The following is a 20,510-nucleotide window of genomic DNA, read 5'->3' on the forward strand; positions in this document are numbered from 1 at the left end:
TTGTTTTATTATGTTTTGTTCACTTATATTATCATTTTATCAAGTTTTAATGACTTGGAAGTTGAATGTCGTTAGTTTGATGATGTAACCTATTAGTAAAATGATTAATTTTTATTTTAACACCTAAACTTTTGACAAAATATTGATCATGTGTCTTTTTGTAAATTCAAATTAGTTTAGGGCAACATTTCAATTTACTCATTTTTAATATTTTTCTCCCCAACCCTCAATATTGTTCATCTTCTCCTCGCTTCTTCTTTAGACATCTATGTTCCATTGCAATAGACTTCTCGTTTCCAATTATTTGAAGTCAATTAGGTGGGTTCTTAGTTGTAAGAAAAGATATAAAAAAAAAGTAATGAAGATTGTGAAAAATGTAGAGAATTCACTATTAAAACTTTGAAAAGATTCACCACGACGCCACCTCCTCTAGTCAAGAAAACTAGAGCTTTAAACAATTTTGTGATATCTAACGTTTTATTCTGCAAAACTAATTAACTGTTGGTTTAGGGTAAGGGTCCATCCAAAATGTGATTATGTTTCTATGTTTCCCGTGTTGATCAAAGTTATTATTGAGAACTTAAAGATGATATAAATACAATATTAATAATGCTTTCTATCAAAAATGAAAAAGTAAAAGAACTTTTTTTCTTCATTTAACAACTGGTTGAGGGTAGGGTCCATCCAAATGTGATTATGTTTATATGTTTCCTATGTTGATTAAAGTCATTATTGAGAACTTAATGATGGTCTATATATATCATATGATTATGAGCATGTCAAACATGTTTAACTAATTCAATTCCACATAAATTAGATCAGGACTAAGATGCATTAACCAAATTACTAAGTAATGATTAATTACTTGCCACTTTGGATAGTTTTTGATAGGGCAATAGTATTTTTTTTTTTAATTCCTTGACGCATTTAGCTTGATATATGCGAATTATGAGCTTCCAATTCAACATCTGTTCTATGAAATTTTAGCTTACACGTTATTAAATATAATATATGGAATTATCAAGGGTGAGTATTTGATTGAGTTGATTGGAGTTGAGTTATTTTTTTTAAGTTAATCTAATTAATGATACCTATTCTAAGATTTATATTTTATTTAAAAAAATTCAAATCGAGTTAAGTTTTCAAGTTTTTATTTAAATTTAATTTTAAATATTTATAATATTATAGTTTGTATTCTCTAACTATATATATCATGACATATTTTTTTCATATTATTATATTATTAATAAATGGCAAAAGGATACATAAGGCCCTCGTACTTCAAAAAACCAATGTGACCCTCCACCTTTTTGCACCCAATGTGACCCTCCAAGTTAGAAAAAAACTCAATGTGGTACTTTGAGCAACATTTTTCGCCGTAGACCAATGGCTCTGTTATTCTGTGGTGACGTGACACGTTAAGCAGGCCAACATCTTATTTTTCTCCCAATTTGGCCCTCCAACTCAATAAAATAACTCAATCTAACCCTTCTTGTAACACCCCCAACCCGTACCCGACCCGGATACGAGTCTGAGGTGTCACATTGACTTTTCAAACTTTGACTCATGACAAAAACTCGAGAAAATTTAAAACTTTCATTAAAGTCACAGCGGTTTGTTTAACTTAATCGAGTAGTACATGCCAACTATATTCAATAAACAAAATACATCTAATTCAAGGCATCTTTTCTGATCTGATCTTCGGTAAGAAGTAACTGACCGGTCTTGCTCCTTTTCACTTTTCTTCTAGCTTTCTGGAACCTACGTGTGAAACACTCACACGCTAAGTCGATGACTTAATGAGGCATAAAAACATATAACCACTACTAATGCATTCATAATCTATACTTATTATATCATACAAAATCATACATTCTGTCATGCAACCACTATCCACTTGTACACACACATCATTCACATATTCTTATAACAGGTTTCATAGCACAAAACATGTAAATCATATGTAAGGTGTTTATTATTATCTCTTTGTTAGTCTTATTTTCGTTCTTTATCTTTTTTGTCATATGTTCTTGCATCAATTCCTCTTAACCATGCTATATACACACATCATCATATCACATATATCACTTCACACCATAAAGATTACAAACCAATCACATACTATCATGCAAGGTTCTTTTCTATTATTTCCTTTATTGGCCCATGTACACATGTGAGAACCATAGATATGTGAGTCTATAGAGGTTGTGCACTAATGCTGTCACCACAGCTGGTATAATTGCACCGAAGTGCCATGTAGAATTGCACCGGAGCGCCGCGTAGAATTGCACCGTAGTGCCATATAATAATGTCCATAAGGACCACATATCATTCCTTAAGAATCATATACATATACTAGGGATCAGTATGTGTCTCACAAGACTTCACACATGTTCCAAAGAATATATATATATCCCGAAGGACCGCGTAGACCCTCGACTCTTGGCATGCCAACTATACCCCTAGCTCTCAAGACACATAACATGGGCATTTTCTTTTATACTTATCATTTCACATAACACATAGTTCACTTTCACATATCACGTAGCTTATATAACTTTTCGTGTCATTTTACATTTCTTGACACTTTGCTTACATTCTATTATTATGACTTTTCATAATTACATATACACATAATCTTATAGTTCATTCACATGGCTCATCATAAATTTTCATAAGATCACCCCCATTCACGTAGTTCATTTCCATATAATTCACCTGTACCTATTTGGTTTCTCATATAATCACAGAGTCTTATAATATTTCATACGACCTCATACATCACATCACCTAGATACATACTCAAATACTCATAGTTATATAGTACTTAAATTATTCCTATTCACATCATTCATGGTCATATTTATAAACATGCATTTTATATTCTATGTGCATATCATCACTTTATATCCAAATCTCCTAAGTGATATATTATTCTCAGTTCCTTTTATAATTCAGTCTTATCTAGTTTTCTTCCATTCTCCATAAATCTTATAACTCTAATGCACAATTTCTCGTAATTGATCATATCATTACTTACTTGTCTCATTCATATTTCTATTATTTATATAACCTTTACACATGTTCACCTAATTCAGTTTCACATACTTATCGCATATGCAAGTCTTCTAATAAATTATCATCAAATGCTCCTATAACATCTTCCTATAGCTTCATAGATCTTTACCACCTATAACCAGTTCTATCAATATCTCCTAATATATATATATATATATATATATTAATCTCATATTGTTCTATAAGTCAATGTTATTTAACTTATCTCACATTTTATTTAATCCCTTAAGTTGATTCCACCAATTCCCTTATATCTAAATCAGGTAATTTATATCTTGTTCCATATTTTATGTCACTTTCTCTTGTTAACACATAAGTCGTGGTTACCTTACCTAATTTGTGATCCTATAACTTATATCACATGTTCATATAACAATTTTCCTATAATACATAAATCATTGTCATATAACTCATATCATATAAATTCACACCACATAACATATAATACGAACAAAACATATTCACACAATATCAAACATAATCATACTTCTACTCCTACAATCATATTGGAAACAGACTTGTCGCAAGTCAAATTTCCATATTCAATACGTATATTATAATAATATGCACTCACCTGGCCTCACTAGTCAATACCGATCTCTTATCTTTTCCTTGATCGATCTTACTTGCCAAATATTCCGGAATTACTTTACGCTTAGAATCTACATAAATGTACATTTTAAGGCAATTATTAGATACATACACCTTGTAATTGGATACTAGCAACTTACACGAACCTATTAAACCAATATTCACAACTTTCCTTTAGGGGGAATCGGTTCCCTCCTGTGGGGGTATCGGTTCACACATGACATTCTGTAAATTCTGGTTCGTTTGAGGGGGTATCGGTTCCCCTTGAATGGGTACCGATTCCCCTAGCCCAGAAATCACATTTGAGCTCGAAAATCACTTCATTTTCAGTTCCACACTTCCTATTTCACTTCCTTTAATATTCTTAACTCAAATATACATACTTAAACTAATAAATTTTCATTCAATATCTCTTTAACTTAAAAATCCACTCCTTCACATAGCATTCAAGAATCATACCAATTTTTCCATGTTACCCAAACTTAATTCTAACACTTCTAGCATCTTATTATCATAGATGACAAGTTAAATTCAACTTCCAATTTGAGTAATGAACTCTATTCCAAAATTTCATTCAAAAACTCTTAATCTTTAATCTCTCCTAATTCCATCATCCTTTGTTTTTAAGATGATTTAAGCTTTCCTTAAGCTTAATTATCATCCAATAATCATAACCAAATCCTAAATTCAGCTAAATATCAACTAACAAGAGATCTTACCTTTGCTTATGGCTTCACGGTGTAAATGAAGAGAATGAATAAGAGAAGTCTGGAACTCTCATATTTCCCACGTTTTATAATACTCAAAAAGGTAAGATAAAAATCTTTCCCATGAAAAGACCATTTTGCCCCTTTAGTTCATTCATCCTTGCTATTTAATCCAATATTAAAATTCTTTACTTAACTCCTGAGACTTTTAATTTATTTCTAAATTGAGCAAAAAACTTTCAAAATTTGCAATTTAATCACTGACCCTGATTTGGGATGTTACAAATCTCCCCTCATTTAAAGAAAATTCGTCATCGAATTTTCAATGCATGCCTTTATAATATCATGTCTTCTAATATTTTCATGTTGCTTCTTTTAATATTTCCTACTACCGCTAGCAACTTACCATTTTCCCATACTCAATTCTTCATATACGTCCACATCTTTATAAGTCCATATAATATTATTCATTATATAGACAGCAACCCCAAATCCTTAATCCTCACTATTATGGATCAATTGATCTTTTCCATCATTCTCTATGTGTTTTGCACATAAATCAAGTTTTTTCTCATTTCTTAATCCTTGTATGTATTACTATACACACAATCTTTTCATATAACCCTTACGTATTTGTTCAAAGAATAATCACTCATTCTCGTTCTTCTAATAATTGAAAATTGTATTATTTCAATATCAAACTTATAACTTATATCTCAATATGCCTCTTGTCTTACTTGATCGTTTAACCTCCATCTTTGTCTTTTCCTATCCCTTTATTCTTTCATTCCTTCCAAAATCAAAATCTCCTTATAACATAGATCACATCTTTTCTTCAGGCTCTCATACTCTTTTCATATCGTTTATACTTATCCCTGATCACTGATCTTCATCGCATCTTCATAACTTTGATAATCCGCTTTGCTTATACAGAACCTCATTCTTTACCATCTCTTGTACTTATATTTTCTTCCTCAAAGCTCCTTTTTTAAACATACAAATACTTATTTCCTTGCCTACATCATATCTATATGATCAAAACCATATCCAAATCCACATCATACTTGATTAACTTAACTTTATCTTTTATTCGAATCTTATAACTTTATTATCCATACTATTACAATTAATCAGTCATAACTTTTCCAATTTAGGGCATAAGCCCTAATCAGACTAATCATATTCATCTTCTCAGTTGAAATCCAATCAGTGCAATTTACTTACTTATCCAGCCCACACTCTTATTCGTATACAATATTATTCTCTTGTTTTTTTTTTTCTATTACCTTACTTTTCCATGATCAAAATACATAATCATGTCTCAATTCACACTAAACTTAGTTAATTTACCCTGACATCATCTTCTAATCCTTTACCATTGATACACTTACCATCACATAATTCTGTTAGTCATCACCAGTTCTTCCAATCCAAAGCATAAACCTTCATCGAACCATTCATATACATTTTTCCAGTCAGAATTGTCTCAACAATAGTTTACTTAACTTATCAAATACACATTTATTCTTCTACACCATGCAATTTATGTTGTTCCAACCCAACCTTCTAATTCCTTTATCTTATAAACTGATCACTGATGTTCCCATTCTCAAACTCTTCTTAACAATCCTTAGCTTTATTCAAACATACGAATCCTCATCTTCTTCACTATATCACAATATTATGATCAAAATATACAACTGTATCTAGATCCACCTCATCTTTGGTTATCTTATCCTGACAATATCTCAAAATCTTATATTTATATACCTTTTCCATCACATAATCTGGTTAGCCAACGCTAACTCTTTCCATCTAAAATGCAAACCCTTATCATATCCATATTCTTTTTTAAACATAGTACTATCCTTTTGTCTTAAATTCATAAACTCTATCTCCATATCTATTATACACTTGTCATTGATGCATCTATTCTTGAATTCTTATTCAAATACTCACCACATCCTTTGATTTTTTTAACAATCTTATGGTGACACTTGTTCGCCATATTCTATCTTATCCACGTAATAACAAAACTACTCCATATCGTGTTTCCGATTCAAAACAATGAAAACTTTTTATCATTATTCAGATATGATTTCAGCTTTCTGAAATCAAACTTTTGATCTTACTAGGCATTTCCTGAGGTGTCTGCTCTTCATCCTGCCTGGCTAGGGCAGTTGAATAGCTATAACAATCTGAAATATCACCTTTCCCTTTATTTCGTAATTATCACGATCAGATTTCTACTATATTAAACTAATCTTATTCTATTAGCAAGACAACACACTCCTTACACAATCATATCATAAATTTTCACTCTATGTTGGCATGTACACATCTTTAAAACTCATTTGACTTCGGTTTAAGCCTAGAATCGGCTAAACCTTAGCTTTGATACCATTAAATGTAACACCCCCAACCCGTACTCGACCCGAATACGAGTCCGAGGTGTCACATTGACTTTTCAAACTTTGACTCATGACAAAAACTCGAGAAAATTTAAAACTTTCATTAAAGTCACAGCGGTTTGTTTAACTTAATCGAGTAGTATATGCCAACTATATTCAATATACAGAATACATCTAATTCAAGACATCTTTTCTGATATGATCTTCAGTAAGAAGTAATTGACCGGTCTTGCTCCTCTTCACTTTTCTTCTAGCTTTCCGGAACCTACGTGTGAAACACTCACATGATAAGTCGATGACTTAGTGAGGTATAAAAACATATAACCACTACTAATGCATTCATAATCTATACTTATTATATCATACAAAATCATACATTCTGTCATGCAACCACTATCCACTTGTACACACACACATCATTCACATATTCTTATAACAGGTTTCATAGCACAAAACATGTAAATCATATGTAAGGTGTTTATTATTATCTCTTTATTAGTCTTATTTTCGTTCTTTATCTTTTTCTCATATGTTCTTGCATCAATTCCTCTTAACCAAGATATATACACATCATCATATCACATATATCACTTCACACCATAAAGATTACAAACCAATCACTTACTATCATGCAAGGTTCTTTTATATTATTTCCTTTATTAGCCCATGTACACATGTGAGAACCATAGATATGTGAGTCTATAGAGGTTGTGCACTAATGCTGTCACCACAGCTCGTATAATTGCACCGGAGTGCCGCGTAGAGTTGCACCGTAGTGCCATATAATAATGTCCATAAGGACCACATATCATTCCTTAAGAATCATATACATATACTAGGGATCAGTATGTGTCTCACAAGACTTCACACATGTTCCAAAGAATATATATATATCCCGAATGACCCTGTAGACCCTCGACTCTTGGCATGCCAACTATACCCCTATCTCTCAAGACAAATAACATGGGCATTTTCTTTTATACTTATCATTTCACATAACACATAGTTCACTTTCTCATATCATGTAGCTTATATAACTTTTCGTGTCATTTTACATTTCTTGACACTTTGCTTACATTCTATTATTATGACTTTTCATAATTACATATACACATAATCTTATAGTTCATTCACATGGCTCATCATAAACTTTCATAAGATCACCCCCATTCACGTAGTTCATTTCCATATAATTCACCTGTACCTATTTGGTTTCTCATATAATCACAGAGTCTTATAATATTTCATACGACCTCATACATCACATCACCTAGATACATCTCAAATACTCATAGTTATATAGTACTTAAATTATTCCTATTCACATTATTCATGGTCACATTTATAAACATGCATTTTATAACTTTATATCCAAATCTCCTAAGTGATATATTATTCTCAGTTCCTTTTATAGTTCAGTCTTATCTAGTTTTCCTTCATTCTCCATAAATCTTATAACTCTAATGCACAATTTCCCATAATTGATCATATCATTACTTACTTGTCTCATTTATATAACCTTTACACATGTTTACCTAATTTAGTTTCACATACTTATCGCATATGCAAGTCTTCTAATAAATTATCATCAAATGCTCCTATAACATATTCCTATAGCTTCATATATCTTTACCATATAATTGGTCTTACATATCCCTATAACCAGTTCTATCAATATCTCCTAATATATATATATATCTATTAATCTCATATTGTTCTATAAGTCAATGTTATTTAACTTATCTCACATTTTATTTAATCCCTTAAGTTGATTCCACCAATTCCCTTATATCTAAATCATGTAATTTTTATCTTGTTCTATATTTATGTCACTTTCTCTTGTTAACACATAAGTCGTGGTTACCTTACCTAATTTGTGATCCTATAACTTATATCACATGTTCATATAACAATTTTCCTATAATACATAAATCATTGTCATATAACTCATATCATATAAATTCACACCACATAACATATAATACGAACAAAACATATTCACACAATATCAAGCATAATCATACTTCTAGTCCTACAATCATATTGGAAACAGACTTGTCGTAAGTCAAATTTCCATATTCAATACGTATATTATAATAATATGCACTCACCTGGCCTCACTAGTCAATACCGATCTCTTATATTTTCCTTGATCGATCTTACTTGCCAAATATTCCGGAATTGCTTTACGCTTAGAATCTACATAAATGTACATTTTAAGGCAATTATTAGATACCTACACCTTGTAATTGGATACTAGCAACTTACACGAACCTATTAAACCAATATTCACAACTTTCCTTTAGGGGGAATCGGTTCCCTCCTGTGGCGGTATAGGTTCACCCATGACATTCTGTAAATTCTGGTTTGTTTGAGGGGGTATCGGTTCCCCTTGAATGGGTACCGATTCCCCTAGCCCAGAAATCACATTTGAGCTCGAAAATCACTTCATTTTCAGTTCCACACTTCCTATTTCACTTCCTTTAATATTCTTAACTCAAATATACATACTTAAACTAATAAATTTTCATTCAATATCTCTTTAACTTAAAAATCCACTCCTCCACATAGCATTCAAGAATCATACCAATTTTTCCATGTTACCCAAACTTAATTCTAACACTTCTAGCTTCTTATTCTCGTAGATGACAAGTCAAATTCAACTTCCAATTTAAGTAATGAACTCTATTCCAAAATTTCATTAAAAAACTCATAATCTTTAATCTCTCCTAATTCCACCATCCTTTGTTTTTAAGATGATTTAAGCTTTCCTTAAGCTTAATTATCATCCAATAATCATAACCAAATCCTAAATTCAGCTAAATATCAACTAACAAGAGATCTTACCTTTGCTTATGGCTTCACGGTGGAAAAGAAGCGAATGAAGAAGAGAAGTCTGGAACTCTCATATTTCCCACGTTTTATAATACTCAAAAAGGGAAGATAAAAATCTTTCCCATGAAAAGACCATTTTGCCCCTTTAGTTCATCCATCCTTGCTATTTAATCCAATATTAAAATTCTTTACTTAACTCCCGAGACTTTTAATTTATTTCTAAATTGAGCACAAAACTTTCAAAATTTGCAATTTAGTCACTGACCCTGATTTGGGATATTATACTTCTATTTTGGTCACTAAACTTTAAAAGTTTTCAATTTAATCACTCAACTTTTGAATTGCTCTTATTTTAATCATTATGATTTATTTTATTAATATTTATCTATGATGTGGCATGTTTTCTTTTCAACCAAATATTTCTTTATTTTTCTTTCATTATCAGATTCAGTGAACCCATTTTGAACTTGTAAAAAAATTGAAAAACTGGGGATGAGCTACTTAATCGGGTAATGAAAGGGAAAAAAAGAAATCTTTGGTTGAAAAGGAAGAAAAATAAAATGAGAATATAAAGGAGTAGAGTGGAGATTTGGAAATATAAAGTAGATGGAATATTTTTCAATTTAATTATAATTTTGGGAATATTTTTTGTTTCAATATAATTTTAAAATTGTAATTTAATTAATATTATTTTAATTATATATTATTAATAATAATAAATTCCACAGCATACATAAATATTAATAAAATAAATCATGATGATTAAAACGATTGTAATTCAAAAGTTGAGTGATTAAATTGAAAACTTTTAAAGTTTAGTGACCATCAACACAAAATGGCGGAGCCATTGGTCAAAGGACCACATTGAGTTTTTTTTTTCTGACTTGGAGGGTCACATTGGGTGCAAAAAAAAAGTGGAGGGTCACATTGAGTTTTTTTTTTTTTTTGAAAAATATGAGGGCGTTAGGTACCCTTTTGCCTTATAAATCAAATGACATTAAAAATTATAAAATATATTTATAATTTATTTTTTAGAAAAAATATTGATGAGATTTTAAAAGAGTCAAAGAATTGATTGACGAAATAATTTGTGAAAAATGACAACAGCAAAAAAATTGAATAAAACAAAAGGCTAACGGATTAAATTATAAAATAGTAAATTTGTTGTTAAAAATAATAAATGAAGTTACATAAATATTCTATAATATTGGAGGAGCTTGCTATCCGAATTTGGTCAAAAATAAACTTTAAATGAGAGGAATTAGGTATAAGAAGAACTATGGTTGAATATTTGAGTTATTCAAGTTGATTCTAGTTAAAAAAAATCGAGTTAGTCATATTTTATCATTCGAACCTTATTTAAAACCTTTTTAGAGTCAAAGCAAATGTAAATTATTATTTTTATATAAAACTATTATTAAATTTATTAGTGTTTACTGTTTAGTCCTTTGGTTAGCCAATTTTAGTAGTTTAATTCAAGCATTAATTAGTGATATGATCCATATTCATAATTTTGCTGTCTTCCATCATGGTAATATTTTTTTTGAACAAAAAGGAAATTTGACCAATAAATTCTCCAAAGAAGGAAGATTACTAAAGGCATAAAGTGCCAATAGGCAATAGATACATCTTTAGATTAATTTATCATTCATCAATTAAAAAAATTATTGTTGACTAATTTAGAGAGAGAGAATAAAAAAAAGCATCGATTCCAAGCTTTAATTTTTTCGACCAACTGCGTTTATAGCGTGTATGTAATGACATAATATAAAGAAGAGTTAGTGGGGCCATGACTCCCTAAAATTTAAAAAATTATAATATAGACCCTTTAAATTTTTAAAAGATTTAATTTTGTCCCCCAAAATCTTTTAAAATTCAGATTAAATTTTAAATTTTTTTAATGTTCTTAATTAAATCCCCACCAAATTTTTTTTTTAAAAAAAATTCTTATTAAATCTCTCAAAGATTAAAAAATTTTAGTTAGACCCTTTTTTTTTAAAAAAAATGTAAACTAAACCCTTCAAAATTTTTGAAAATTTTAATTTAAACTTTTGAAAATTTTTAAGTTTCAAGTTACCCCTCAAACTATATTACTAAGCTCCGCCACTGTGTGTATGTAAATTGTAAATTGGTTATTTTTTTTAACATATACTACTTTATAATCACTAGACTAATCGATAATTGGTAAGGTAATTCATCTCAATTTTATGGATAAATTATATCGTTCATCACTTAACTAACTTCTCGCTCCTATTTTGGCCACTAGAGGTTAAAAGTTCTAAATTTAATCACTCAATTTTCGAATAACTCCATTTTTATCCTCTAAATTATTTTATTATTAAACATCAAAAAATATTTTATTAATATTTTTTATGATGTGTCATCTATTAGTATTATTATTTTATAAATATATGACCAACTTAAGATTAAAATTAAAATAATCAAAAATAAAAATCTTAAATCATTTAATTTTATTTAAAGAAATTTACAATTATATTCGAACTAATCTCAAACTTTGTCCCATTTTTATTAGAAATTAAATAAAGTATAAACTAAAATGTTAAAAATAATAAAAATATAAACAAAAGTAATTTTATTTGTAAACACTTTTATCATTTTCGCAGAAAATAAACTCATTTTAAATGTACGAATGGGCTCAATAAATGGTGGGAGCCCAAACTAACATAGGTCCAATGAAATTAATTTATAAAATCTAAGACTAAACCTACTCAATATCCTTTGTCCTTTCCAATAGTTCTAAAACAAGAAATCAACCCCCATTGTTTGCTACATTCCGCCACCCTTCATCAGCCTGTACCTTCACAAACTCAGCCAGGAGCTTGATTTCGTCCTCCTTCAATCGCGGACCGAACGTGCATTGTCCCCTCGGCGTGCAACTCTCGCCAAAGCCCTTCGAACATATCATCCGAGAAAATATCAGAGCAGTGAATTGGTAATAACTGATAAGCAAGGATGTTGAATTTCTATTCCGATCCTTACCGGCATTCTTCCCTTGCCGTAGTACGTGACGCGATATATATCGTCTTCGGTGACAACCATTGAAAGGTATTTAATTCAAGAGCACATGGCTTTCCTTGCATTGTTTACTATGTATTCAGCTGATTGCTACCTTTCAAGATCCATTGGAAAGAGTGTTGCACCCTAAAATGAACAAGGAACGGTGGATTAGAGAGGAAATTAAAGGAAAAATGACCATATCCGTAGTTGGTGAAATGTAAAACGAGTGTCACCGGTTGTATTATGTTTCCACCTCTGTCATGACACCCGATACAAGCTTGTCGAAACAATGTGGCCCCTCTCTGTATATCAACGCTTTGTGCAAGAGCTGCATCCAAGAAAGTAACTCTATTGGAAAATTTCAGTTCATTGTAGCTACCTCTAATCATCAAAGGGAGTCCTTCGGAGAAGAATGGTTGCAGCCCTTTGATTTGATTAATAATCTTGTAGTTTTTAATTTGATTATCATCGAAACTATCACTCACAAATTCTGTCACATAATAATTTGGTCAATTCACTTTATCATCTTCAATATATGATAGGGCAATTGATCACACAAATTAGAAGAGATGAAGTGTTTACGGCTATCCTAATATATTTCCATTAACAGAATTCAAGTGACATAAGATAATGGGAGCAATCAACTGAGTGGTAATGGCACCTGGGGTGTTGCAGACGGGAGAAAAGGCGACGACTGCAGCAACTAGAGGTGGAACCAGGTTCTTGAGCAGCAGTTTTTGAACTCGTTCGACGTGTTTCAGCTTCCAAGGAGCTTGATTTGCATTTCCCTTTGAAAACCCTCAATTATTTTTAATAAGAACAGAAATAAAATGGAGATAGAAAGAGGATGAAATGGATAAGAAATCACCTTCACAAGGGGAGGAGTGATGTTGCTGCAACAAGACACAGCAGAAAGAGTCTCCATTTTCTGTGTTCTAGTTGTCTCAGACGAAAGTGCCGCGGCTCATGGAAGCTAAGGTAATCAGATGGAAAGCCAAATCATCCAGACCAACCACTCTTATCCTTCCACTTTTAGATTGGGCTGTATTCACCTTAGGCAAGGGTTCGATCAAATCAAATTATTTGAGTTATATTTTATAATTGATTTGAACATAAATTTTTTAAGTCCAATCAAATTTACGAAATTCTAACTCAAAATAAAATAAATTATAATCGACTTTTTTTAAATCAAATCAAGTGAAAAATAAATTATTTTTTTTGAGTCGGTTAATTTTACTCACCCCTATTCACCTTCCCCAAACATCAAAATCACATTTTTTAAGGGTAAATTACCGGTCTCTTTTGTTTTCGTTCTGATCGATTTTAATCACCGGTATTTTAATTAAATACGTTTAGTCTCTTACGTTATCGATACGTCCTGTTCATGTCCCTCAACCGTTAACTTCCGGTAATCTACTAAAAAAATCCACAATTTTCTGGTTCAGTAACTAAAACATCAGGAACTCACGTGTAACTAAAACATCAGTAACTCACGTGTAACTAAAACATCAGTAATATCAAATATCCCTAACCATATCAAGCAAGAAATCTAAAATCTGCAACTTGCAAATTAAAAATATCCGAATCGATGCACCAACAAACAATGATCTTCGACCAAAGATTAGACAACACATTAAAAAAATGTCGAAGCACCATTTTCCTACATGGAAAGTGAACATAAAGGAGATAAGAACAAAAGCTAGGGATTCCTAAACCTCAAAATTAAGAACATAGACAGCAAAGAATCGTCGGTGTAGTCAAACAAAGCACAAATCTTTAGTCTTTAGTTTTACTTTGAAGCGGCTTTACAAATGTAATATCAAAACTTTCTTTCCATGAAAAGAGTAATACACAGAAATATCAATAATGATCCATAACAAGGTGGTTAATTTACTCTAAAAAGGGTTGAGATTGGAATTGGATTATGCTTACTTATTTCCTCTGATCTTAAACCAAGCCTCAGCACAGTGTTTATGAGCGGCAGCAAGATCATCCTTGCAAGAACAACCCAATTCAATGGCACCACCGGATTCATGGTTGTTACTCTCCAAACCCAAATGACAAATTCTACAATCTTTCTCGACTTTAGCCAAATGCACTTTGATTTCATTAGCTCCGTTCTGAATCTGCACCACCACCGAACAATCCGACGCCGAAGATACCCTCCCGGAACCCGAAACGTCACCGATCTCGACATCTGATCCGCAATCATCACTGGTGGTGGAATAGAACTGAGAGTAGCAAGAGCCCTCGTCGGCGTCGGAGTAGCATACTCTAGCCTCATCGACGCTCAGATCACTCCCGTCCCGGCGGTGAGTACCTTGCTCTAAATCGAAGTGGAAAATCTCTAATGATGACATTTTTAGAATTAAAAAAGTGTATAAAGCGGTTAAAGTTTGAAGCTTTGAAGGTCATCATTGGTGTCAAAGTTCGAAGCTTTGCGAGGGTTTTAAACAATAAAATGTGAGGATTTAAAGAAATTGCTATTGGATTAGGTGGCCCTTTACCTACATTAGCGTTTACATTAAATATGAAAAACTTGTAGTAAAAAGGAAGAAAATAAGGACTGACCAAAGAACCAAAAGTGAAAACATGGCAAAGATCAGAGCCATGGCTTCTCAAGTGCATAAAAAAAAGACAATGACAGAGAGAGAGAAAGAGAGAGAGAAGCTTAAAGAGAAGAAAAACAGAAACACATGGCAAAGTTTTAGCAAAAGTTTTAAGAGGAGAAGAAGAAGAAGATCACAGGTAAGCCAAAGTTTGAACAAACACGTGGATTTTTTTTTATTTTTTTAATTATCACGTAATACTTCGTTAATTAGTTAATAGAAGTTAAACACATATAAATTTAAACAGGATGAATCAATAACATAAAACACCAAACGTATTTAATTAAAAAATCTATTATCAAAGTCGACCAAACAAAAAATAAAGGTAACTATGGATATAGTTTACCTTATTTTAAATAAGCGCCTTGGAATTTTCTTTTTTAGGGTAAATTATAATTTTAGTACTTATATTATTAATTTTGATTCATTTTAGTACTTAATTTTTTTAAAAAAAATCATATCTATTCTTTAGTTTTTATTTTATTTTAGTATTATTCGTTAAAAATTTAACGTTTTTAATACATAAACTATCAGTTTTGGTTTCATTTGAGTACCTAAATATTAGGTATGATTTTGAAAAATTTAAAAGTTTAGGTACTAAAACAAATGAAATCTGATAGTTTAAGTATTAAAGTGTAGTTACCATTTCCTTTAAGATGAAAGGCATTTTTTTGATAAACTATAATGGTGCTCCCTTTTATTTTTGGATTATTTTATTTCGGCCCATCAGTTTTATAAAATTACTTTTAGTTACCTTTTATTTTATATTTATCTTATTTTAGTCATTTGATCGCTAACTTTTATTAGTTTGATGATGTGAGACGTCAGTAAAAGTGATTAAATTATTCTAGAGTTTTAGACATAATACTAATTTGATCCTAAACTTTATATAAAATATAAATTTTAACTTTAGATAAAACATCAATTTAACATATGAATCCAATCAAAGTTATTATAGTTGGCCTCTACCCATCACTATGTCGATTACCGTCAGCTGTCCCCATCGATCACTGTCGACCGTTGTTGCTTATAGTTATTGAACCCTAAAATATTTCGTTTACTCTTTTCTTATTTCATCCGATGACCGTCCCATCAATTTAGATTAAAATTGTATATTGCTGCAGAGGTTTGGAAGGGTTGATGAAGAGATTAAAATCCTTCAGAATAAACTGAGAAACATCGAGGAAGGAACCATTTTCGACGTGAAGAAGACAAAGATTGTAGGATCTCAAAGGAAGAAGAGAAATCAAGGTGGGATATATTGATTGCATTCGTACCCTTCATTTGTTGTCATTCTTTCAGCTTATAAATTTCTGTAGATTTGTATATGTTTCAGTATAATAGGGAATCTGGCTTGGGTCTATCTCAAGCAGCATAATTGTGGAATTGCTGGACAACATTACACTTCTCGTATTGCATGTTTATATATATATATATATATATATATTCGTTTGACCCTGAACTTTAAATAAAATATTTGACTCTTAAATTCGACCAAACTTTCCTATCCCCGGTCACAACTCATCACTGTCCACCGTTGTCGATGATCGTTAATCCTAGTTCAAACGATCTTAGAAGAAGATTAAACAGATGGTTTGTTTCTAACATTCAACTATGCTCCCCTTTAGGGATGGCATTGCAATGGCATAAGCCATAGGAAACTTTGTTAACAAATCATACCCCCCAAAGGGCAACCCAATTATCCACCAAAATAAAAAGCTTAAAAGAGGGTGAACTGCAGCAGCCGGGAACCAAACCCAGATCTGTACCATGGCAGGGTACTATTCTACCGCTAGACCACTGGTGCTTCCTTTGGGGACTTTAAGTATACTTTATAGATGTAAATAAAGTTTTTAAAGGACCAATTTATTTATCCATAGACATTAAGGTAACCTACGTTCTTTGTTTAGTAATTAATAAGGCTTTTGCTAGCTCATTAATCCTCGTTTGTTCTGAAAATTAAAACAACAAAAGAATCATAATACACTATTTATCCATACACAATAATAGATAATTTCTACCCTTTGTTATTGTAAAAAGAACGTGTAAAACTTGCACCTTCAACACTTAAGTTTTTGTTTCTGCTTTCTACATCAGCCTAGAATATTTAAAAAAATATATATATATATAATAAGAATGGAAAAGAGTACGTCAATGGGTATGACCTGGATACATATTATAATGCCAAAAAACTTCGGTTGAATTCAAGGTCAAATTATTATTTTGTCCAAAACTTAGAGTTATAATTTAAAGCTCAGGAGTCAAATAAAAATTAATTACTTTTACTAACACGTCACGTCATCAAAATAACATGAGTTGACAACAAAATTATTAGTTTGACTTGCATTGTATAACAATTTGTATAAAGGTGAAGTCAATATTTTATTAATAAGTTTATAAATAGGTCATTATATTATGATTGAGACAATTAGTTAATTTTGGTAGAAATGAGTAATTTGGATTTTGGACTTCTGTGACTTCATTCGACTATCTAAACAGTGGAGGAATTGTTGTTGGTGTTAGAAAGAACATGTCTCGGGACAGAGGTCATACGATGATAGAATGCGTAGATTTGGATTCAAGAAATCTGAACGTTTTGGGATGATTTCACTTCTTTTGAGAGATTCTTGGGTTTCTGATGAATCGAAGAAAGATATCGAAGTAAATCTTTTGATGAAATTGGAGGTTCATTGGCCGCTAGAGACGACTAGATTTAGGGAAATGTCAGCCAACATTGGTGTCACTCAAGATTCCAAGACATCTTTTAACTCCATTCTAATGGCTCTAAACCTTCTCCACCAAGGAAAGGAGAAAACCCTCGAATTCTTGGACTGAATGAGCTGATACGGTACACAGACAACAATGCAAAAGACAAGATGACTATACAACTCGTATCAGACTAACATATTGAAAGAGAATAGTCTTGATTGATCATTGAATTAACCACTTCTCCTGGTATGTGCTCTTCTCCAAAGAGATTCTTGATGTTGACAAGTCTTACTCTACGAATGAGAAGTTCAGTAAATCATAGATGAAGATTATACGATTTCCGCCGTGTTTTCCCTCAACCTATCAATTCTTTCCCTACCGCGAATGGTACATGAAAGAAATGCAGTGGCCGGATATCAGAAGATGCTCCACGCTTTCAAGTATTAGTCCACTAGTTTTTCCACAGAGCAGCATCAACAGCAGCCATGTCTTCAGCTTTTACTGGTTTGTGCAGCTGCAAAAGATGCTTCTCATAATAAGATGGGAAGAAATTATGCACACACTTATTGTTAACAAAATGAGATCCTAGCAATATAAGCACAATTTCTTACAATGATATCATTTGGGACAGTTTAATACAACATAAAAAATAACTCGAACTCAATCCAAGACCATAGCCAACATAATCAAGAATGGGAACCATTTTGAATGGACAAACCACAGTAGTAATCAAAAGAACTAGGCTGAACAAACGAGTAGGAAAGAAGATGGAACTCAAGAAAAACTCGGGATCAAAGGGAAACCACTAGTATAAGCTCCTGCCTCATTACAGACTTAAACACATGGGCTTGCCTTTGTCTGATGACTATAAACCATTGAATGTAACATCAAGAACTAGGTCCAAAATAATCGGAATTGAAGAATATTTCCCTGCCTTTATGCATCGTATGATGGATTAACTTACAGCTTCTGCAACGGCAAACCAATGAAAAGAACTCAGGAAGGGATCATCTTTTGATGGAATGCTATCGTGATTCCAGTATGTAAATTCATCGAATTTGGCTTTCATTTCTCCCTTCAGATACATCACAAGCTTTCCTCTTGCCTGACGTTTTCTTCGTAAGAAGAAAGCCTGTCAGAGCAACCAGGAATAGTAAGACCACTTGAAATCTATTGAAACACAGACGAATTTACATAAAAGAAAACAAAAGAAACAAATATGACATGATTAAATTTATAATAACTTCAGTAAACAGGCACCGTACGAGCCTCCTACATACGAGAAGTTCATCTAGTTAAAGGCTTGAAAATTCGTCGGGAAGAAGAATGAACCCAATTATGTAAACCTAAAAACAAAGATGAAATTTTTGAACAGGGACAATAAAGAAGAAAACAAGAGGAAACGGCCAACGGCCTACGGACTACGACTATATCAAATCTCTTAATACTATTATATTTAGAGCATGAAGCCTTCTGCAAGATCAATGGAACTTCCTAAAACCCAATAAACATATACCATGCAATACCCTGTCCATTGTTTTTTACATAATATTTTCATTGTAAACTGACAACCATATAGATTTTCTTGAAGCTCAGACGGCTAAAAGCATTGTTAAGAACAAAATGTTCATAGTTCCAATGTCACAAGCTTAGACCAACCATGTTTCCAACATACAAGACAACTCCCAACTCAGAATTTCGGTCCAAAACATCAACAAAATTAAACATACAAAAACCCAGAAATAAAGGGGAAAAAACTACCAGAATATCCATTTGGAAGAGAAATAGTAGTTCCTTGAAGCTTCCTTCCTCTAAAATGTGCTTCCTCTACTGTTAACCCGTCAATCCCCATCCCTACTTACAAAAAACCAAAAAAAAAAAAAAATCAATGTTTACATTAGCATAATTTTAGGGTAAACTACATGGGTGACCACCGAACTCTAGTTATCAACTATTTTGACCACCAACGTTTAAAAGCGATCAAACAGACCACCAAACTATTTAAAACAATCAAACATATCATTGGCCGTTAATTTTTAACATAAGTGATGACGTGACCGTTAATAAAATTGACATAATTATATATTTGATCCTTAATATTTACACATTGTATCAATTTAATCACTATTTTAATTCAATTAATTAAATTTAGTCCTTTGATCTAAAAGTGACACGTGTCACTATATAATTGGAGGGTTAATTTAATTAATTTTAGTATATTAATTAAATTATATATATATATATATATATATATATTAAATTATTAAAAAATATAATAAATAAATTATATTTCACATATATATTCAATTTTAGTCAATGTAAGACTTAAAAATAAAAAATGATCTTACATTGACTATAATTGAATGTATATGTGAAATATAATTTATTTATTAGATTTTTTTAATAATTTAATATATATATATATATATATATATGTGTGTGTGTGTGTGTGTGTGTGTGTTTGTGTGAAATAATATCAAACACAATATATAAAAAATTGTGCACTTCATAACCAAATACATAGCTTTGGCCCAGTGGCACATCATCACCTG

General features: G+C 31.4%; 1 protein-coding gene and 2 pseudogenes across 1 annotated transcript; all 3 read right to left on the bottom strand.

Annotated features, from left to right (window-relative positions):
- Window positions 1-12,355: 12,355 nt before the first annotated feature.
- Window positions 12,356-13,591, bottom strand: LOC120217734 (annotated as a pseudogene).
- A 976-nt stretch (window positions 13,592-14,567) lies between these two features.
- LOC120217504 lies at window positions 14,568-15,000 on the bottom strand. Its single transcript, XM_039214589.1, has one exon. It carries the CDS (start codon window positions 14,998-15,000, stop codon window positions 14,569-14,571), a length of 432 nt encoding a protein of 143 aa, XP_039070520.1. The 3' UTR covers window position 14,568.
- Window positions 15,001-18,149: 3,149 nt separating this feature from the next.
- LOC120217744 lies at window positions 18,150-19,821 on the bottom strand (annotated as a pseudogene).
- Between the last annotated feature and the right edge of the window lie 689 nt (window positions 19,822-20,510).

This window comes from Hibiscus syriacus, unplaced genomic scaffold, assembly GCF_006381635.1.
Source record: "Hibiscus syriacus cultivar Baekdansim isolate YM2019G1 unplaced genomic scaffold, ASM638163v2 tig00000773_pilon, whole genome shotgun sequence".
Taxonomy (NCBI): domain Eukaryota; kingdom Viridiplantae; phylum Streptophyta; class Magnoliopsida; order Malvales; family Malvaceae; genus Hibiscus; species Hibiscus syriacus.

Excerpts from the sequence above, each read along its gene's own strand:
- LOC120217504 (XM_039214589.1), bottom strand. The coding sequence starts at position 15,000 with ATGTCATCATTAGAGATTTTCCACTTCGATTTAGAGCAAGGTACTCAC.